Source organism: Myotis myotis, unplaced genomic scaffold (assembly GCF_014108235.1).
Source record: "Myotis myotis isolate mMyoMyo1 unplaced genomic scaffold, mMyoMyo1.p scaffold_m19_p_2, whole genome shotgun sequence".
NCBI classification, from domain to species: domain Eukaryota; kingdom Metazoa; phylum Chordata; class Mammalia; order Chiroptera; family Vespertilionidae; genus Myotis; species Myotis myotis.
In genome coordinates, this window is record NW_023416324.1 from 11,890,991 (window position 1) to 11,911,680 (window position 20,690).

Sequence of the window (20,690 nt, forward strand, 5' to 3'; positions counted from 1 at the left end):
TGTTTGTGTGAACTAATATAAATTCAAAGTAAACTTCATTACATAAAAGGGTACTGTCTTTTTTTTCAATAGTTTTATTCATTTCAAACGGGCCGGATCCGGCCCGCGGGTCGTAGTTTGCCCACGGCTGCACTAGACCATGACTCCGGAGTAGCAAAGACATGCTTGTCTCTAACTAGTGTAGTTAAGGAGGGCCTTGGACCTGGGTGTGAATCCCAGCATGGTCACCTTCTGGCTATGGGAGCTCAGGCAAGCTGCCTAACCTCTCACCCAAGTTTCCTCCCCGATGAAATAGCGCAGTCGTAGTACATAGCTCATACAGCTGTGATTTGTGATATATAAATAAGTGCCTGGAACAGTGCTGAGCATGGAGTAAGAGCTCAATAAATATGACCTACAATAAGAATTATTATTATGCCCAACACCAAGCACAGAGCCATCGGCACAGGTGCATTTTCAGTGAGCAAATGAACAAAACTGAAAGTGTGTCTTATTTGTCCATGTGTTTCGTCCAGGACCTAATTGCATGAAAGCTAACAATCATCAACAGACGAGCACTTACTATGTGCCAAGCACGATCTCCAATCCTCCCAGCCACCCTGGAGCTGAGGTTTATCAAAAGGCAGCCAGCTGGTAATTGGTAAGGTCGACTGAGGCCTATCCAACCCTAAGGCCTGTGCGCTTAACCACAATGTGGCTGACACCTGCCTGCTGGCGCAGACTGCTCTGAGGTCAAATAGCGTCTGAGTCCCCACTGGCCCCAAGGCTCAGCAGAGGCCTGGCCCAAAGATGACGATCAGGGAGCCTGCCAGCCTCTGCTGCATGTCATACCTTGTCTCCCTGGTATGTCTCCGGCAGCTGCCAGTAGAAGGAATCGTGACCAAGTTGGGCGAAGTTGCCAAAAGAGAGCTGGGTGCCCTCAGGCACGGGTTCCACGGTGAAGCCTCCTGTCAGGCGGCTGTTCCGCTGCGGATTCACCAGGGCAAAGCCTTGGAAGTCCCCGGGGGCAAAGTGGGTGGAGATCTAGAAGCAGGAGGGTGAGTGTCAGCCTGTGTACTGGCGCTGGCACCTTGGTGAGGGAGGGGCATGGGAGGGCATGAGGGAAGGTAACAGGGATGGTTGAGATCAGGGCCGAGACAGAAACAATGGGTGAATGGGGAGGACAAATGGGGAAAGGAGGGGATTGGGCCCAGTGCTGACAAAGCAATTATGGGGTCATGGGGAGTATTAGGGCAGGGCGAGTGTTGCTGGGATCTGTACTGACACGGCAATAATGGGGGCATGGGCATAGGTGTCCTCATAGACAGTGGGGATGCCACTGGGCCAGGGTTCTGATTTGCCCCAGTGACGAGTCAGGGAGAGGCAGGTGGCAGGCCCCAGTGCAGGGGTGGGCACAGGCTCTTACCAGGTGGCGGGTGTAGGAGGAGCTGGCGCACTGCTGGCTGATGCCCATGCAGAAGCAGGGCAGGCAGCCGTCGGGGTTGCTGGCGTTTAGGTAGAAGTAGTGGGGCTGGCAGTGGCTGCAGGTGAGGCCTTCCACCCGGGCCTGGGAGGATGGATGAAAAGGTGGGTGCAGGGAGCTAGGCTGGGTCTCTTGCACCTCCAGCCACCCTTGAGCCCAGTCTTCCCAGCCATTTCCAGCAATTCTGGGAGCCCTTTTGGCCCCATACCCAGGCCTCAGATCCCATCAGCTGCTGCCTGACTTCCCACCAGTCTTGGAGCCGTGGGGCAGAGAGCAGCCCTCTGAGGGTAGGTGGCCAGGGCACAGCAACGGTCCCGAGGGTACAGTGATAAGGCCTGGTAACCACTGTGGCTGCAGGTCAGGCCTCATAAAGGGTTGGGTTTAGACTAACCTTGCACTGGCATTGGCCAGCAGCGTCACACTGGCTGCTGATGCTGCCCTGGGGGTCGCAGGCACAGCCAATTGGCTCTGGCATTTGGCCGTCTCCTGCAGTGGAGAGAAGCCACAGCTGGAATCCCAAACCCGCTACCAAGCACTCCCATTTCCACCACCCCCGGCCATCTAACTCTCCGCCAAGATAGGGAGCGTTTATTTCTGAACCACGGGTAGGCCTTCTATACATTCACAGCAGCCCTCTGGCACGGGGGTGCCTTTAACTAATCCCCATGTTACAGGCAAAGAAGCTGAGGCTCAGAAAGGGAAAGTCACTTGCCCCAAGTGGAAGGAGAACAAAGGTTCTGTCCTAACTTCACCCCTGGGGCAGACTGGGTAGCCCAACCCTACAGGCTTCCCCAGCCATACTCACTTCGGCATGGCTGGCCCTGGCGGGGATTGCCATAGTAACCTGGGGCACACCTATGGAGAGAGAAAGCACTAGATGAATGGAGGCAGAACTACAGAATCCTGGGGAGCCTGCTGTGAGTCAGGGATCAATGACCTCACAGCGCTAGAAGAACCAATCGGCCTAACTCACCCATTTTACAGCTGGGGAAACAGCTGGGAGAAGAGCAGGCGGGTGGCCCAGGCCACGGAGCCAGTGTAGTTAGCATGCTCAGGCCTCAAACCTATGCCCTTCACAAGAATGAGGGGTTTTCTGGGAAGACTCTGGCAGGGTGGGTCAGGGATGTTGGGGCCGGAGGTGAACTGCAGATCTCCGAGGACCTCAAATGGCAGGCTTAAGGTCGAGGCTCTCCGGGAAGGGAGCTGATCACCTTCTGGGGGCTTGTGTATGATGAGTGGGAGGCTTCTGGTCCCTCCAGGTCAGGAGGACTGGGCCCAGCCTGACTCCAGGGGCAGCCCCTCCTGCATGCCACCCACCCTGCCAGTCTACCCGCCTCACCTCTCACAGTGACGCCCACTGTGGCCTGGGGAGCATGAATCACAGGTCGGGTGGCCGTCTGTGTCCAGAAAGCAAGTGTGGGTGGCCCTGAGAGTGTGGGGGCAAATTCCCAGTTAAAGGTCAGCAGCTTTTTCTTCAGGACTAGGGAGTGGGGGGGGGGAGGGGGGGAAGGAGGGGCATGCGCACTAACATATTCCAAGTGCCAGGCACTTTACTAAGAGCTCCATCTGCATCATCTCATTCAGTTCTTACACCGGAAACAATGGAGTACATCATTATCCCCATTTCACAGATGAGGAGGTTGAGGCCCAGAAAGGGAACGTGTTATCATATCTTAAAACGACACACTGAGGAAGATGTAAGGCCAGGATTGAACCACTGCCTTTCAGGAGGGCCTGGGAGGAAGGGAGTGGGGAGGGAGGGTGGGGGACATTTCAGGAAAGGGCAGGTACAGGCAGGGGTTGGACGCACTGGCCAGCAGAGGGGACTCCATAGCAAGGGCATGGCTGGCAATCACGTGGTGTCCCTTGTTGGGCATCCCCGTAGTATCCCGGCTGGCACTGCTCACACCGAGGGCCCTCTGTGTGGTGCTGGCAACCCTGAAGGGGCAGAGCATGGTTAGGGATGAGCCCCCAGAGGCCACAAGCCCAGGCCTCAGATCCCATCAGCTGCTGCTACTTCCTGCCTGGCCACTTCCCCCTCCTGTGTCCGTCCTGGGGTAGGAAAAAGGGTGAAACTCACCTGGCAGTCACCTGTTTCGGGCTCACAGACCTCCGTGTGGCCATGGCAGCTGCAGCGTTCACAGGTGCCCAGGTAGAGCCCGCTAGGCATGCGTGTGTAGCCGGTGTCACAGTCCTGGGGGCAGGAAGATGGCAGTGGGAAGAGTTTCCTCAGCAGGACCCATTCTGAGCAGAGACCACTGGGTGGCGAGGCTGGGGTGGGCTTGGGGCGGGGGAAAGAGCTAAAGGGAGCACCATGAAAGGAGCTGGCTGGACAGGTGTGTGGGGCCCAGGGCTCACCTGGCAGGAGGGGCCACGGTACCCGGCAGGGCAGGTGCACTGCTCCACTTCCAGTGCAGGGTCCTGGCCAGTGTCCTCAGGCACAGCCACGTCCATGCTGATGCCAGAGATCCTGGGTGTGACAAAACCCTCTGAATGAGCACTCGCTCTGCGCCAGGCATCTCTGGAATCCTACAGGCGACTAACTCATTCATCCTCCCAACAGCTCTGTCATGATGCTACTGGGCCCCATCCAGGTCCCTAACTAGGCGTCCATCCCCAGCTGCTGCGAGGACTGTGGCGAGTGGCTTGCACCTGCAACTGTCTCCAGAGAACGCACCGTCCTCGCCCGGAAAGGTCACACCACCCCGGGGTGACCGATGACAGACTGACCCAGGCACAAAAGCTCCTTTGCCTCAAAGCAGGATGACCCTGAAGGGCTCCACGGGGATGAAGCAGAGGCTCCACCTGAAACTACTTCCTGCCTGGCCACTTCCCCCTCTTGTGTCCCTCTCTCCCTCCTCCCCACAGGTTCCGCCTGTGAATCATGTGCACCTCAATACCCATCTCAGGCTTTGCTTCTAGGGAACCTGACCTGAAACAAGCCCTGTGAGGGAGGCACTGTTATAATCTCCATTTTACAGATGGGAAAATAAGGCACAAGACGTCCACACTGCCTACAGGAGTAGAGCTGGCAGTCTGGCGGCAACGCATCACACGGCTGAGAATGGAACCACCTGCGCAAGCCCCCTCCGTCCCCCTGCCCCGTTCCCAGACACCTGCTCTCAGCCGGCCGCTGGCTGTAGGATGCCTGGATCAGGAGAGTATCAATGCCCGCCAGTGCCATCAGCAGATGCTCCCGTGTGGCCGGCTGCCCATCAGGCCGCTGCCATGCTTGCTGCCAAGGCAAGGATACATGTGTTACAACCCTTACATTCTGGGATACTGACACCCCTGAGTGGCAGAAGCAGGGGCCTTCCTCCTCCTCCGGAAGGCTCCTGGGACGCTGTTGCTCACCTCCCGGAAGGGCACAGTGAAGGTGCTGGGCTGGCCGGGGCTAGGCTCCCGGGAGGAGTGATGCTCCAAGACGATGCCATTGCCTTGCAGTACCACCAATGGCTGCCGGTGCAGGGGCAGGGAGCCAGGCTGGGGCTGCTGGGTCACTGTGAAGCGCAGCTCTCCTCCATAGGAGGTCACCTGGGGCACAGGGCGAATAGGCGCTCAGCTGCGGTCCCGAGTCGGACCGGCCACTGCTCCAGCCTCCCGCTGCTCCCACCACCTTTTCCACTCTTCCCCCAAGGCATTGCAACACTCCTGCGCCCGAGCCTTTGCCTGTGCTGTTCTTGCTGCCTGGAATTCCCTTTCTTTTCCCGTTCCCCTGCCTACCTTGTCCCCCCGGAAACAAGAAGGGAGGTTCCAGAAGTGGGGTCCAGAGAGGAGGCTGTGGAAGGAGGAGAAGACCAGTTCCCCAGGCGAGGGGGATGAGATGCCCATGCTGGTGGTGTGGGTGCCCGCAGCGTTGGTCAGGCTGAACTGACTGGGTGCCTCGGAGGCCCCATGCACCTGGGAGAGGAGAAGAGGCCAAGGTGGAGCTGTGCCCTGGGACTGGTGCGGAGTCCACCCAGCCCTGGGCTCGGCGGTCCCGCCTGTTCGCCCACCCGCCCGCCTCGGGTAGATACCTGGGCGCGGCTCCAAGAGGAGCTGGTGCACTGGCGACTGACGCCCATGCAGAAGCACTTCAGGCAGCCCTCGGGGTTGCGGGCACTCAGGTGGAAAGAACCAGTGATACACTCATTGCAGAGACGCCCCACCACGTTGTTCTGCAAGCACAGAGCTGGGAGCTGCAGGATGGCCCACGGGAGGGGCTGCCTGGAGCTTCCGGCCAAGTCGGCCCACATTCAGATGGGCACCCAAGGCCAGGGGGAGCCAGGGAAAGAGCACATGTATGAAGAGTCGAAACCATGTGAACAATAATTTCACTTAAAGGGAGCTTGTGCAACCAATCATTTCCCCTTTTCTCTTCAGTTGCTGGCGGGGGGGGGGGGGCTCACAAATACATTTAGATTTAAAATATAGCAGGTTGGTTACAATAATTACTGCTACCGTTTATGGAGTGGTTCGTGCACTTTGCTAGTTGCTGTTCAACCACCATCTCATTTAACTCCTCTAAGTACCTGGAGAGGCACGTGATACCTCCATGCTTCACACAAGGAAACGGAGGCTCAGGGATGCAGAATGACTCGCACACAGTCACTAATCCGCTCTGGGATTTAAGGTTGGGGTGCTTGACTCCAAATCTGTTCAGTTCTTTTTTCCAGTGACACTCTTAATGCAAATGACTTCCCTGCTCTGAGCTTCTATTTCCTCACCTGTAAATCGGCAATGCTAATACCTACATCACCGTGTCCACGTGAGAATTAAAGTATGGCTGAAGCCAAGATACAGTACTGATACAATGGGTGTACAAAGAATGACTAGCAGAGGACGTGGGACCTGAGCCTGGGTCACCGGACTCCCCAACCACCTCTCATGAGGTGAAAAACCTGCCAGCCAGACCCATCAGCCTCTGGCTAGGCCACCATCCACCAGCCAAGGAGCTATGGAGAGTACGCGTCCTCCGTTCTCCCTCTCCCAGGTCCTTGGGGTGCGGTAGGGGAGGCATGCGTACCTTACAGCGGCAGGCCTCCCTGGAGGTCTCCGAGGTGCCTCGCTCATCACAGCGTACAATCTCCTGGCCTGGAGGCACAAAGTGGGTGTTGGCAGGGTAGGAAGAAATGACATAGACATAGTCTGGGCAGACGGGGGACAGAGTGGGACACTCCTCAAGGATCATGGGGTTTATGCTAGGCTCCAGGACTGGGGCCTGGTGGGCAGCCAAGGGGGAGGCCAGGGGAAGGTGGCTATGATACTCACTGGTGGGCTTGCACTTCCCGCCTGGCTGGATGGGGTTGCCCGTATATCCAGGGGCACAGCTGGGGGAGAGAGCGGGTTGTGAGTGGCACTTCCATGCCCCCTCCCCATCCAACCCGCTTCCCCTAGCCCCCACCAGCCTCTTTTACCTCTCACACCGGCGGCCTGTGTAGCCTGGGGCGCAGGCATCACACGTGGCTTGGCCATCTGTGTCCAGGAAGCAGGTATCTGAGAATCTATGGGGATCAAGTGGAGAGGACACGGGACAGGCTACAGAGATGGGCCAGGCCAGGCCTTACAGTCCCACGTGGGGAAATGACCACTGGTCACACAGACACAGTCATAATGTCATCTCTCTTCCCACCTGTTCTTATCTGCAACCTCATAACAACACCTGGAAGGCAGGTGGCCCACAGAGGTCAAGGGGCATAGAACAACTTAGCGGCCAGGTTAGGATTTGAACCCAGGCCTCCCAGCTCTTTGCCCAGAGTATGCCCCTAGCTTGTTACACTGCCCGCTCACCCAGACATACCTGCCCCATCCCGAGCTGGGTCCTACCTGCGGGAGGCATCAATGTACGGGCAAGGGCAGGGCCGGCAGGCCGTAGCCGTGCCCTTTGTGGCATCCCCAAAGAAGCCGGCCTTGCATTTGTTGCACTGTGGCCCCTCGGTGTTGTGCTGGCAATTCTGGGAGGAAGGGAAGGGAGTGCCTCAGACTCTATAGAGCAGCCCTCTGCCCCCAATGTGGGGCCATACTGAACCAGGTGGGCTCCACCAGGGGGGCATCTGAGGCTGCCTGGCCCCGCCTCCCCCATCATGCTGAAATTACTCCACAGCTCTGCAGGCAGGGAAGCATCCAGCTGCATCCTGATGAGGAGCTCATCGCCTCACATGGCAGCTAAACACCTGCTTTCTGCTGACCTAAACCTGCCTCCCTCTTCTAACCTGTACCCACTGGCCAGGTCTGCCCTCTGGAGTCCGTTCCTTCTACCCTTGATAGCTCTTCAGAGATTTGGAGATAAAAGTTTTCCCTGCTTGAGCCTTCTCTTCTGTCAGCTCCATAATCCCAGCTCTCTCTATTATTCCAATGAAGTAACAGGATTTATAGGCTCCTTTGCTTTGCATGGTACTCTCCAGCACTGATTTTTTAAAAATATATTTTTATAGATTTCAGAGAGAAAGGGAAAGGGAGAGAAAGACAGAAACATCAATGATGAGAGGGAATCATTGATCGGCTGCCTCCTGCACATCCCCTACTAGGGATTGAGCCTGCAACCCAGGCATGTGCCCTGACTGGGAATCAAACCAGGGAATCAAACCAGCGACCTCCTGGTTCAAAGGTCGATGCTCAACTACTGAGCATACCAGCCAGGCTCCAGCATTGGTTTGACCAGGGTGGGAGAAAGCAGGACTTTCACTTCCTTCATCTGAACATTGTATCTCTATTAATGCATCCAGAGGTCACAGAAGCTTGTCTGGTGGCCATGACCCGTCTTTGTCCCCTGCCCCTATCCAGCATCCAAGTGCCAGCTGGCACTACTCACCAGGCAGTGGCCATACACAGGGTCACAATAGGTGGCATGGCCATTGCAGTTGCAGCCAGAGCAGGTACCCAGGTAGGGCCCTCCAGGCACCCGGGTAAAGTGGGCATCGCAGCTCTCGCAGGATAAGCCAGAATAGCCAACAGGGCACCTGTGGGGAAAGGACCAAGACAGTGGCTGCAGGAACTGTGAGGTCCTGCTGTTTCTCTCCTATCCCTGCCAGGGTCCCTGCTGGGTCAGGCACCTGCACTCCTCTACGCTGTGGGCACGGCCGTGGCTGGTGGCGTAGGTGACTGTGGTATCCATGGCGATGTCGCTCAGCCCCACGCTGGCCATCTTGGCATTGTACACTGTCTGGATGAGCACAGCCTCCAGGCTCTGCAGCACCTGCATCATCTCCGCCCGCTGCACTGGCTGGCCAGACTCATGGACCCAGTGCTCCTGGGTGCAGACAGAGGTGTGGGGGCGGAGAGGTCACCCGTCAGCGCCTGCCCAGCCTGCACCCTCTTACCCGCAGCCCTGAGGGCTCAGGCACCACCCACCTCAGAGAACTGGACTTGGCGCTGGTTCAGAGCACCAGGCTGGGTGGGTGTGTGGCCTCGAGAGAGTAGGCGATATCCGGCACCCACAAGGACCACATCCGGCCGCTGCACTGGCTCCAGCGTGCCTCGTGCCAGCTCATATCGTATCTTGTAGCGCAGCGAGCCGCCGTAGGAGTCCACCTGGCCACGACAGAGCCAATCAGGGCAGGGCAGCCATGGATATGCTTGATGCCCACTGTGTGCTCAGTCATCCCCCTCCCCCTCACTCTGCAACCTGGTGCTCACTGTGTGCCTGGCATGGAGCTGGGCACAGGGAGCAGAGACGAGAGCGACCTGGGCTCTGCCTTTGGGGTGCGCAATCCAATGTGGCGAGGGATATGCTAATTCTATGCAAGAGATGCCCAGGGAGACCTGAGGAGGGGCCCTTATCTCAGTCCTGGTGTGGAGGTGGTCCAGGAGGGTTTTCTGAAGGCTGAGTCGGCTGGCATCCCTCCTGACTTGAGAGGGGCGGGCAGGATGAAGAGCTGCTGCCCACAGGGGCTGTGCTGGGGCACGACCACACCTTTCCCCACAGCTGAGTCTTCCCTGCTGCCCACTAGCTTCAGAAGGAGGAAAGCCCAGGCAGGTTCTGGGCACGCGAGGAGGGGCTTCGCCCCCTTCTTATCCAGGTGGCAGCTAGGCCCCTCACCTTGTTGCCCAGGAACTGCTCGGGCAGAGCCCAGAAAGAGTCGTGGACCAGGAAGCGCCGGGACAGGTCGACCAGCTGGAACTCCTGCAGAGCAGCGTCGATCTGCAGCTGGGTGGTGGCCAGGGGTGGCGTGCTGGGCTGCGAGGGCATCAGCACCTTCACGCCTGTGGGTGGCAAGAGGGAGGGCTTGAGGGCCATAGCATGTGACTGCTCCAGACACCATCTTAAAAGGTGGGAAAGTTCTGGGAGAAATCTGACTTAGAGAGAACTTCAGTCTCTTTCCCAAAGTAAAAAACAACAACAAAAAAACCCCAGTTTCTTTCTCTTCCTGAAGCTTTGGCGCAACATTTCCCTCAGCACGCTCTGGGGAGAGCCAATGCGGTAGAATGATGGTTGGGGACCATTTGGGAACCACGGGGTCAAAGAAAGGCCAAAGGGATTCTTTGCCACAGGACTTCTCAGAGCCTTTTCCTTGCCAATAGGTCCAGGAACTGTAAGGGTTGGAACAGCCCTCAGGGGAGCAGTAAAGAGCTACACGGGGCTAAAGAACAGGCACCCAAGTCCTGGTTCCGCCACCCTCCAGATATGAGTCTGGGCAAAGGCCTCAGTTTTCCCATGTGTAAAATGGGGTAATAGTGGCTTGCCTGAAAGGGTTATTAGGAAGATAAAATGAGCAGACTGATATAAAATGCTTAAAACAAAGTGTGGCGCAGAGGAAGTGCTCAAAAAACAGCTAGCTGTTATTACTGCTGTTGGATGGTTGGCTGTTGCGGCTCTAACTGCAACAGGCCATCTAATCTAACCCTCTCCTACACACACAGGAATTCTCTCCAGCCCTCTAAGGTAGCACCAACCATCCAAGAGAACATTCTGTGATGATGGAAATACCCTCTATCTGTACTTCCCAATATGCTGGCCACTGCCTATATGTGGCTAGAGTGACGGAGGATCTGAATTAATTTATTTAAATTTAAATAGCTACAGGTGGCTAGTGACTACCACACTGGACAGCTCTAAGGGTTGGGGAGCTCATTACTTCCAAAGGCAGACCCTCCCAAGTCTGGACGTGACTCTCAGACAGTTCTTTACCCTGCTTCTGTATCTGTCTACATCTGCAATAGCTTTTCCCCTTGGCCTTAAATGTGCCCCAACAACCATGGAGGAGCCCAGCACCTCATCTGCAGAATGAGCATACACAGCCCCCAGGACCAGGCTACACTGCCCCACGCCTGCCTTCCTCCCTCCCTCCCTCCCAGGGATGTTTTTAGGCTCCCTGCTATCCTGGTCACCATCCACGTTCAGGCCACCTACTCACTCTGGAATTCCCTACCCACCTTGACCATCCTGATTCCAATCAGACAGATCTCTAAAACAGCTGTGTGACACCCCTCCCCCCCACCCCTCGCCACACAACCTCTAAGACAATGGTTCTCAACCTTCTGGCCCTTTAAATACAATTCCTCATGTTGTGACCCAACCATAAAATTATTTTCGTTGCTACTTCATAACTGTAATGTTGCTACTGTTATGAATCATAATGTAAATATCTGATATGCAGGATGGTCTTAGGCGACCCCTGTGAAAGGGTCGTTCAACCGCCAAAGGGGTCGCGACCCACAGGTTGAGAACCGCTGCTCTAAGAGCTTCGAGGTCCTCATCTGAGAACAGTATCAACAGCCGCAACCTTGCCAGGACTATTAGCCACCCAATGACTGTGTGAGTCAAACCACAGTGCCAATCGAGTGCTTGTGAAATGGTGCCCACGGCCATTATTGTTCTAAATATACCAGGGGAACAACTTTGGGAGGTGATTACATTTGATAAGTCACTGAGGTTCCTCAACCAACAAAGGGACGTAATAGGCGACATCTGTGGAGTGCTTACTGTGTGAGGCCCTAAGCCTTCCACTTGCACTTAACCTTCTGTGCTGGAGGTAATGAGATGAAGGGCTGGCTGATGTCAGGTGCTAAATGACAAAGCTTGGACTTGAACCCAGGTCTGTCTGATGTCTGGGCCCATGCCATTCTGCCTCTCAAAGCAAGAGAACTGAGCCCAGCTGCCTGCCTTTGTGTTTGGGAAAACAGGCCCAGAGAAGCCAAGAGACTTGGCCAAAGTCACACAGGCAGTACTTTGGTGCAGCTGGAGCTCAGTCCTGGGCTGAATGCTCTGGGGACAATGACACCTCTCAATCTGTCAGGATCAGGAAGGCAGTAGGGAATATTTACTGGGCACTTGTCATGGACCAAGTGCTATTCTGAGAGGCTGACATGTATTAACCCATTAAGTCATTACAACTACCTGGGGGGGGAGTTATTATTTTCTTCCCATTTTGTAGATGAGAAAACTGAGACACAAGATAGGATTGACCAAGGGTACACAGGCAGTAAGGGCCAGAGCCAGGATTTGAACCAGGAATCTGATGCCAGAGCCCATCCTCTTTATAACCTGAAGCAGGCAAATGTCAAGTGCGGATTTGGCTTTTCCTAAAAATGTTTGTTTTCCCCCTGAAATGCTTTTCTCACAGGACTTGGCATTTCTTCAACAACCTTGTATCCCTTCCCAGTGCTGCTGCTCCCCCCTGTCTTCCCTCCCTCTAAGCCCGCTAGAGCCTGGTGTCTGCCTCCCACCCCCCATAGTGCCCACCCACCCACCAACGCACCCTTGAAGTCATCAGGCTGGTCAAAGCGCAGCCGGATCTGGTCTCGGAAGCGGCGGCTGCTCTGGCACACGTTGGTAACCCCAAAGCAGAAGCAGGGCAGGCAGGAGGCGCTGTGCTCCAGGTAGAAGTGCCCATCGGCGCAGGGTCCTGCTGGGCGGCATAGGGGTGGGCTGCAGCAGGCCCCAGGCAGGCAGCCCTGGCTCACCCCCATGCCCGTGCCCTCCAGTCTGATGGCGGTACCTCGCTGAGGAATGAGCTCCAGGACACCGTCAGGAATGCCGAACACCATGCCTTGGGCATTCATGGCCTCACAGGTGTAGGCACCCTGATCTGCCTCCTTCACGTCTCGAATGGTCAGCGTGCCTCGGCCTCCCTCACTGGTCACTGTCACCCTGATGGGTCCCGAGACAGAGGCAGGGTCAGGCCTGGGCCATTGGCCCAGCCTCCTCTACACTCCCAGCCCCCAACCCAGGCCCAGAGCCAAACCTAGTATGAGATGGAATGTGGCCCCAGTTGAGTCGCCAGTTGATGATGGGGGTGGGGACACCGATGGCCACACAAGTGAAGGTTACTGTCTGACCCCGGGAGGCCTGGATCAACTCCTGGGGAGGGGTCACCACCTGGGGAGGCACTGGAAGACAGGAGCAGATGTGAGGGGTGTGAGGGGCAAAGAAACAAGAAGGGAGGGGATGGATCAGAGGAGCTAGGCAGGAGGGCTGAGGCTGAGACTATAGAGAGGGGCCAGTAGAAACCAGCCCATACAGAGGCAGAGCTGCCTCAAACAGATTGTCAAACTGCAGCGGGAAGGCCGGGGAGGGTTGGGGGACAGGAGGTAGGGGGGTAAGAGATCAACCAAAGGACTTGTATGCATGCATATAAGCATAACCAATGGACATAAGACACTGGGGGATAGGGGAGGCTAGGGGACTGTCTAGGGCGGGGGGGAAAAATGGACACATATGTAATACCCTTTGTATTACTTTAAGCAATAAAAAAATTTAAAAAAAAGAAACCAGCCCAGGGCCCCCATCTCGCCCCCCAGCTCCCTGCTCACTGCAGCCAATCTCATCGCTGCGGTCGGGACAGTCGCTCTCCTTATCACAGTGGTAGCTGGCTGAGATGCACTCGTTCGTGGAGACACAGCGGAACTGCGTGGGCTCACACACGTCCTCGGGGTGCTTGGCAGCTGGGGGACAGAGCAGGTGGTGTGGGCAGAGGGTGGACCAGCCCCATTCTGACCTGTGCCCACAGCCCCACCCTGTCCACCTTCCCCAGGTGTTCCCAGGGTCACTCTCTCATCTCGCCCATATGACACAGATGCCCCGATCAGGCCCGGGCACTGCTGCCACCATACTGCCCACAATGTCACCATCATCAAGGCGGCCATCAAACAGCTCATCACATTACCCTACCGCGCCCCCCCACCCCACTCCTTTGACTCTTTCCCTGCTCTTAGACAACAGATAGGTGGATGCAGTGGGAAAGATGACAATGAATGGATGGATGATAAGTGGAGAGATGGATGGGAGGAAGGATGTTGAACAAATGGATGGATGGACAGATGGACAGTGAATGGATGGACAATAGAATGGATGGTGAGATGGACAGGAGGATGTTGGATAGGTGGATAGACAGATGAAGAGCTTTGCAGCTAGACAATGGTGGATGGATAGTTGGATGAAAGGGTGGACAGATAGATGGGAGGAAAGAAGGATGCTGGACAGATGGACAATGGACAGTTGAATTGACAGATGGATTAAGAGCTGGGATGATGAAGGAACAAATAACTCAGAACCAGCTGTACGTGAAAACCCTCAAGGCCCATAAGGGGAATGCTTTGACTCACACATACATCAAGGAACCCATGAGCAAGGCACCCTGGTGTATATATCAAGCCCTTTTAGCCACTCATCCGACCCACACACAAGCATAAATAACAAAGACAAGATTAATGGTAACAAAATAAAGAAAAGAAAGAAAGAGACATTAACCATGGGCAATCTGCCCAGACTGCTTGCTACAAAGATCAGCTCAGAGCCAAGGGCTCTCAATGCTGGGGTCAGAGAGAGATGAACCTTAAAGTTTGTCCCCAGGGCCTTCACCACTCAGCCAGGGAGAGTAAACAAACCTACCCAAGAAGGGAAAGAACAGGGGTGAACTAGGCCGGGGCGGGGCAAGGACGCCAGGCAAATCCTGGGACACTCACGGCAGTTGGCCTCATCGGTGTGGTCCTCACAGTCAGAGTCGCCATCACAGCGCCACAGCTTGAGGACACAGTGCCCGTTTCCACAGGGGAACTCGTTGGGCTCGCAGGGCGGAGTGGGGCCTGAGTGAACCAGGCAGGGTTCAGCCAGAGGCCCGCCCCTGGCCAGGTCCCCCACCCTGAGCCCCCTCCCTCCATCCCTGCCCAGTCCTCACCACAGTCCAGCTCATCACTGCCATCCTTGCAGTCCTCTTGCCCATCACAGACATAGTCTTTGGGGATGCAGTGCCCACTGTGACATGTGGTCTCATGGGGCCCACAGGGCCTGTCAGGACGGAGAGCCGGAGTGACTGGAAGTAGCCGTGTGGTGGTTGCCTCTGGCCGGGGTGTTATAGGTAAAATCTCCGCCAGATGGGGTGGCATGGAGCTGGGCTCTGGAACTGGCTCTGTAACTGGCTCTTCTGTGGACACAGCCCACTTGGTGTTGGCAGGGGTGTGACTCCTCACCCCTTGCCCCCCACACTCCCCAGGCTCTCCCTGCCACACACACCCAGTGCCCTGGCCCTGACCCTGGTATCACCCTTCCATGTCCCTGCCCACCTTCCTCAGACCCCTCTGCCTGCACCCAACCCTCACAACCCCGATTGACTTGCAGGCCCAGGCATATCCTGACCTTTCCCTGGCATCTGCAGGCCACTGTGCCCCCAGGCAGCCCCTCACCACAATTGAGCTCATCAGACATGTCCCTGCAGTCAGGCCTCCGGTCACAGCGATACTCCAGGGCCACACACTCATTGTGGCTGTGGCAGGCAAACTCCGTCTCCGTGCAGACTCTGGCGATCTGGGGCACTGTGGGGTTGGAGGGAGTCAGAGGGGCAGGCGGAAGGTTGATGGGAGGCGTCAAGGACAGCTCAGGCACTGCCAAGCTGGGCGTGGGCTTTGGTGCCCTGTGTCAGGCCATGTGGTTTGGGGCAGACTCAGCAAGGGCAAGGAGCACATGGTGGACACATCCACAGCACACATGAGATATATGTGTGGCACAGGCCTCACACACAGTTAACATGCCACACACATGCAACCACCACACCACACACATGCAGGCCACACCTGGCCCAGCGAGGATAAAGAGGAAGAGGAGAAGGGGTGGCTTGTGGGCTATGCCCAGCCACCTTGCCCTCATCCTTCCTTCCCTTTCACCTATTAACTTCAGTTACCCTGTTGGGCCTGGATCCGGCTTACACTCTCACCTGGTGTCACTGCGGCCGCCACAGCGGCCAAGGGGGGCGGGGGTGTCTGTGCTGGAAAGGAAGGGGTGATCAGCAGCCATCCCCCCTGGGACCTGGGATCTGGGAGCTGCAGGGCTGGGCCAGGCCCATCCCACCATCCCTAGCCCTGAAGACTCATTGAAAAATGAAGAGGCTGGACCCCCTGCAATCTTCAGACCTGCGCTTGGGGGTGCCAACAGAGCAAACCTGACCTTCGGGTACATTAAGTAACAGTTTATGTGCAGAATGAGAAGGTGATGGCTTCACTGCATTTTCCTGATTGGGCTACACCATGACAGGGAGTTTGTTCAGTTCTGAGTTCCACTGAGTCAGAGGGGGTGACATGTTGGAGTCTTCCCAGGAGAGGGGACTGAAATAGTCAGCTGAGACCCACAGCCTATGAGGAATGAACTGGAACTGTTTAGCCCAGAGAAGAAAAGACTCAGGGACTCAAAATAGGAGACAGGGTGCAGCAAAAAGAACCCTGTGCCAATGAGAGGACAAAGGCCCAGACTTTGCATCTAACAGCTGTGTGACTTCGGGCCAGTTTCCTATTCTCTCTGAGCCTCAGTTTCCCATCTGCTTCTCATCTCATCTTATCAGAGACTCTGGCAAGACTGGCATAGACACAGGGTTTGGTTTAAGTTCTTGCTTTTCCATTATTTGTGTATGTGGATCTGGACAAGTCATTTTTCCTTTCTGGGCCTCAAAACCCTTATCTCTAAAGCAGGAGGTATAAAATCTATTTCACAGGAATTATTGTGAAGATTGAATGGGAGGCTGGAAATAAGGGCATCACAGAGTGCCTAGCATGTATTCAGTGCTCAGTAAATAATTGTTGGTTATTATTAAACACAAAAGTGTTTTGGATCTGAAAGTGCTGTATGAGGAAAAGATTACCTATTGTCAATGTATAGAGGTAGATGGAGAACAGAAATTGAGTTTAATAGGTAAAAGTTAGAGGAAACAATTTATGCTCAACCCAAGACAAGACTGCATAAGGATTGATAGGGCAGACCCATCAGGTGGTGAGCTCCCTGTCCCTAGTGGTGTGCAAGCCCAAGCTAAGACAGCCCATGGGGGGGATACTCAAAAGGGATCCACATGAGTCTGATAAACTGGAGGAGGTGACCCCAGGCTGCAAGATGGGCTCACCTGTGCCCAGGTGTCGAAACTGGAATCCCTGGGGAGAGGTGGTGTAGGAGGCAATGGAGCCCCTGGAGACGACCGACTGCAGCACCTCCTGAATCTGAGCCCCATCTGCGTTTCCTTCGGAGCCCACGTCCAACTCCACGAAGACCCAGCCATCCAGCTCCCTAGGGACAGGCATGGGGCGGGGGAGCAGGGTGAGAAAGATGCCTGTGGTCTCAGCTCCTCGCTTGGTCCCCTGTCTGATAGTTAGACCTGATCTGACACCCTGTAGCCCAGGCAGGGCATGTTAAGGTCCAAATTGTCCCCCAACTAACTCCTGAATTTTCCCCAATATTCACCTGACTAGACCTCTTCTGCCTCCCCTCCTAGTACCCAGGCTTCTCCCCATCTTTGTCAGCTTCTTCCGGGTTACCCACCAGCCCCCAACCTGCCCCCAGGGCGCCCTTCTCACTTGATGAACACCACATTGACAATCTGGTCTCCAGGAATCTTCAAGTACTCTGACTCCAGCTGGGGAGGGACACAGCGCCGTCAGCGTCCAGATGCCCTCACCCCACCCTCAGTCCTGCCCACCGCCACCAGGCGAGCTCCCAAAAGCCCCTTCGCCTCACCGTGTCTACCACAGCCTGGGATACTTCTCGGAAAGCCTGGGAGCCTGCGTCCTCCAGCTCAGAGCTGTAGTGGATGGAGCGAGTGAAGTTCACCAGGGCTCGGAAATAAACTGCAGAAAGGGGCGGAGAGGTGTGTCACTGTGTGGTGGCCTCAGGCAGTTGGGCCTTAGGTGGAAATAGGGAGATGTTCCCTGAGGCCGCTTGCTGAGGCTGACACCTGGGTGCCTATAGCTCTGCCCAGCATGGCCCCTATCAGCACATACTACAGTGGCCCTGGCTGGTCTGCCCAGGGGTCAAAGCTGAGGCCCCACCCTTGAGTGAGGGGCTTCAACTAATAGGGAAAGTGGTCTGATCCAGAAATCAGGTGATGGTGCAGAAGAGGAGACCCCTGGCAGCTCAGAGGAAGGCTAAACAAGAAAAGTGGCTTCCAGAGGAGGCTGGCCTAGTACAGAAATTACTTGCAAGTGACCCAAATGTTTCCCCACTCTTCCCTGACCAATTCCTCCTCACCCTTCAGGACTCAGCTCAGCCATCACCTCCTTCAACCCTGGCTGGTTAGAGACCCCTCCTTGGGGCTCTTGCAGGCTCTCTGCTTCTCCATCAGAGCACCTTCTACCCCACCTTGCACAGTCCTGCCTGAATACATGTGGATCGTAGAGTGTCTTCATAAAAATCATGGGTTCTGAGGTTAGCCACATCTCAGACCTCATCGCTCTGAGCTTCCTCAGTCAATTGGGGACATTAATTACATTAACATCTTGGGCAGCAGTAGAGAATAAATGATATGCTTACATGCACCTTCTCTCTGTGTGCTCAGATGCCATGCCTGGCACGAAAAACGGGCTAGAAAATCAGAAGCTGTTGTCACCTTGTCCTCTCTACTGCTAGACTATGAATTTGAGGGGGGGTGGGGAGACTGCAGGTCTCATTCATTCCTGTATCTCCAGTGTGTGCATCTAGCACATGGGAGGCGCCTAATAAGTGATGGCTGAATCAATTCATATCAGATTGGTGTGAGCAGATACATACACCTATTGTTTCTTAGTACCTACTATACATTTTATACACATTACGTCTCATAATGTTAATGAATTCATATAGCAGTTATAAATATGTTAATATAAGTTGCAAATGACTCATACATATGCACATAAACACATACACCAATCATTTCTTAAGCACCTATTAAGGACAAGATTTTTTTAATGCATTAATTCTCAATGTCATGAATTAAGGTATAAATCAAGCATGTCAAACTCAAAGGCGAACACAGGCCAAATAAACGAGGCATGCGGCCTGCAGATTGCGAGTTTGACATGCTTGGTGTAAATTATAAATACTGAGTTGACATGAGTTACAAATGAGTTTTAAATATGTACAAAGTGCTTAGCACAGAGCTTGGCACACAGTAGGTGCAAAATACTGTGACCAATTCCTATATGAGAGGCAGTGTAGCTCAGTGATTAGAAGCTCGGCCTCTGGAGCAAAACTGCCACTTACAGCCCTGCGACCTTGAGAAAGTTACCTCCACGGAGCCTCCGTTTCCTCCTCCATAAAATGAGAGTAATAGTAGTGCCCACCCCAGAGTAAGAGTTGTGAAGAGTAAGGTAACAAATGTAAGGTGCTTATAACAGGGTCTAGCACACAGTAGGAGCTACATGGAGTTAGCTGTAACTATTCCCTCTGGTCTTTAGGACGAACGGGAGGAATGGATTTGGCTTTATTTCTTCCCATTTGAGGGGGCAGGCATTGCTTTGACAAATCTGTACTGAGGGCCTGCTGTATGCCAGGTGGTGTTCCAGGCGCAGGGCATGTAGCAGTGAACTCGGCAAATGACAAGTCCTCTGGCCACAGAGCTCACTGTCCAGTGGGAGGAGAAAGGAAATGAAACAAGTGAGCACGAAGATGTGGAGGTAGGTGCTACCCCCCCCGGGGGGCCAGGGAAGGCCTTTCCTCAAAGGGCATATTTGAAGGAAGGTAGTGAGCCAAGGGGAGGTATCTGGGAGAACAGCATTCCAGGCTGAGGGAACAGCAGCTGCAAAGTCCCTGAGGCTGAACTGGGCTCAGAGAGGTGATAGAAGACCAGCCTGTGGGTGGCAGAGGAAGTGGCATCCTAACTACAGGCCTGTCCCTCTCCCTCTTCACTCCGTCAGGCCCATCGGTGCACACGCCTCCAGAACCAGGACCCTGTCCCTCTGAGGCTCAGGCTGAGCAAGCCCAGACAGGGGTGGACGGTACAGGAGTAAACTTCAACTTCTACACCAAGAGAGGGTGCTTGTGAGGGCAGCACCGCCTGCTCGGAGCCACAGGGACCATGGCGGACTGGACTCCTGGGGGCCAGGCGGGTGGGGCTCTGGGGGCCGGAGTATGGAAGCCACGAGCTTGGCCACAGAGGCCCCTTGTGAGCAGGCACAGAGGTCCATTGAGAGTCCCCCCCACCCTGGCCCCTGGCCTCAGCCCCACGGCACGGCAAGGGTGAGGAGGCCAGGCCTCTGCCCAGGAATGTGACCGCTCCACAAAGCCCCTTTCTCCTAGGGCCTGGGAAGGGCATGGACCCTCCAGCCTGACCCCACCCCTGGCTTTTTGCAAACCAGGGTAGGTCAGGGCGAGCCCTTCCCTCTTCCACCCTGGGATGTGTTCCTGCAGCCGGTGCCTGAGGGTTGGGGCAGGTGAGGCCTGTCTGTTTCAGGAACCAGCCTCCAGAGCTGAGGGTGCTGGGAGGCGGTCATGCTGCCAGAGCTGGGAGTGCTCGTTGGGTACCTGCCCAGGCCAGCCCACTCCCTCCTAGTCCTCATTCTGACCCCATCTGGAGAGCTCACTCGGAGCCAGAAGCTGGAGGGACAGGAGGCCCAGAGCTGCCTTGCACCCAGGTGGGGGTGTGGAATGCAGTCTACCCTCTTACTCCCCATGCTCACTCCCTGCTCACCAGAACTCCCACACACACCTAGGCCCCTGAACCCCAGCCCTGGTCCCTTAGGTGGGCCCAGGATCAGCCAGTCCTCAGGTGGACACAAGTTGCCTCCAGACTCTAGGGTCTTCCCCCACAGAGGTTTCCACACCCATCCCTGCCCAACCAGTACTCCATGGGAGAACAGCAGGCCCAGCCCACTTTGTTCCGACTGAGAGCCCAGATGGGGCCTAACTGCATCCTGGGCAGGGCAGGGGAGAAGGTGGGCCAGCTGGGGCAGGGCAGGGGCTGGCCTGGCCTCCAGACCCTGGAGGGAGGCGCCTCTGAGCCTCCAGTGTGACAAAGTGCAAGCTGGGGAGGAAGAGAAGAGGAAGGAAAAGGAGAAGGGAGAGCTGGGAGAGAGGGTGGGGAGG

The 20,690-nt window shown here is 55.6% G+C and overlaps 1 protein-coding gene across 12 annotated transcripts in view; it reads right to left on the minus strand.

Annotated features, from left to right (window-relative positions):
• Positions 1–20,690, minus strand: part of HSPG2 (heparan sulfate proteoglycan 2) — a 100,269-nt gene that overhangs the window by 43,372 nt on the left and 36,207 nt on the right. For 8 of the 12 annotated variants that reach the window (XM_036348416.1, XM_036348420.1, XM_036348421.1 and 5 more), the window contains 31 exons: positions 17,370–17,479; positions 17,210–17,268; positions 16,762–16,922; positions 15,589–15,639; positions 15,062–15,190; positions 14,557–14,802; positions 14,345–14,464; positions 13,193–13,324; positions 12,625–12,769; positions 12,379–12,530; positions 12,139–12,285; positions 9,480–9,643; positions 8,792–8,971; positions 8,494–8,690; positions 8,253–8,400; positions 7,268–7,395; positions 6,859–6,945; positions 6,713–6,771; positions 6,468–6,535; positions 5,479–5,619; positions 5,186–5,362; positions 4,817–4,996; positions 4,579–4,697; positions 3,821–3,932; positions 3,543–3,656; positions 3,273–3,400; positions 2,802–2,888; positions 2,268–2,317; positions 1,854–1,948; positions 1,406–1,546; positions 832–1,023 (listed from right to left, as the gene is read on the minus strand). In XM_036348416.1, coding sequence (XP_036204309.1) covers positions 832–1,023; positions 1,406–1,546; positions 1,854–1,948; positions 2,268–2,317; positions 2,802–2,888; positions 3,273–3,400; positions 3,543–3,656; positions 3,821–3,932; positions 4,579–4,697; positions 4,817–4,996; positions 5,186–5,362; positions 5,479–5,619; positions 6,468–6,535; positions 6,713–6,771; positions 6,859–6,945; positions 7,268–7,395; positions 8,253–8,400; positions 8,494–8,690; positions 8,792–8,971; positions 9,480–9,643; positions 12,139–12,285; positions 12,379–12,530; positions 12,625–12,769; positions 13,193–13,324; positions 14,345–14,464; positions 14,557–14,802; positions 15,062–15,190; positions 15,589–15,639; positions 16,762–16,922; positions 17,210–17,268; positions 17,370–17,479 — 4,019 coding nt within the window. The remainder of the gene's footprint in view (positions 1–831; positions 1,024–1,405; positions 1,547–1,853; positions 1,949–2,267; positions 2,318–2,801; positions 2,889–3,272; positions 3,401–3,542; positions 3,657–3,820; positions 3,933–4,578; positions 4,698–4,816; positions 4,997–5,185; positions 5,363–5,478; positions 5,620–6,467; positions 6,536–6,712; positions 6,772–6,858; positions 6,946–7,267; positions 7,396–8,252; positions 8,401–8,493; positions 8,691–8,791; positions 8,972–9,479; positions 9,644–12,138; positions 12,286–12,378; positions 12,531–12,624; positions 12,770–13,192; positions 13,325–14,344; positions 14,465–14,556; positions 14,803–15,061; positions 15,191–15,588; positions 15,640–16,761; positions 16,923–17,209; positions 17,269–17,369; positions 17,480–20,690) is intronic. The other 4 variants (XM_036348424.1, XM_036348423.1, XM_036348422.1 and 1 more) reach the window with 1 other exon arrangement.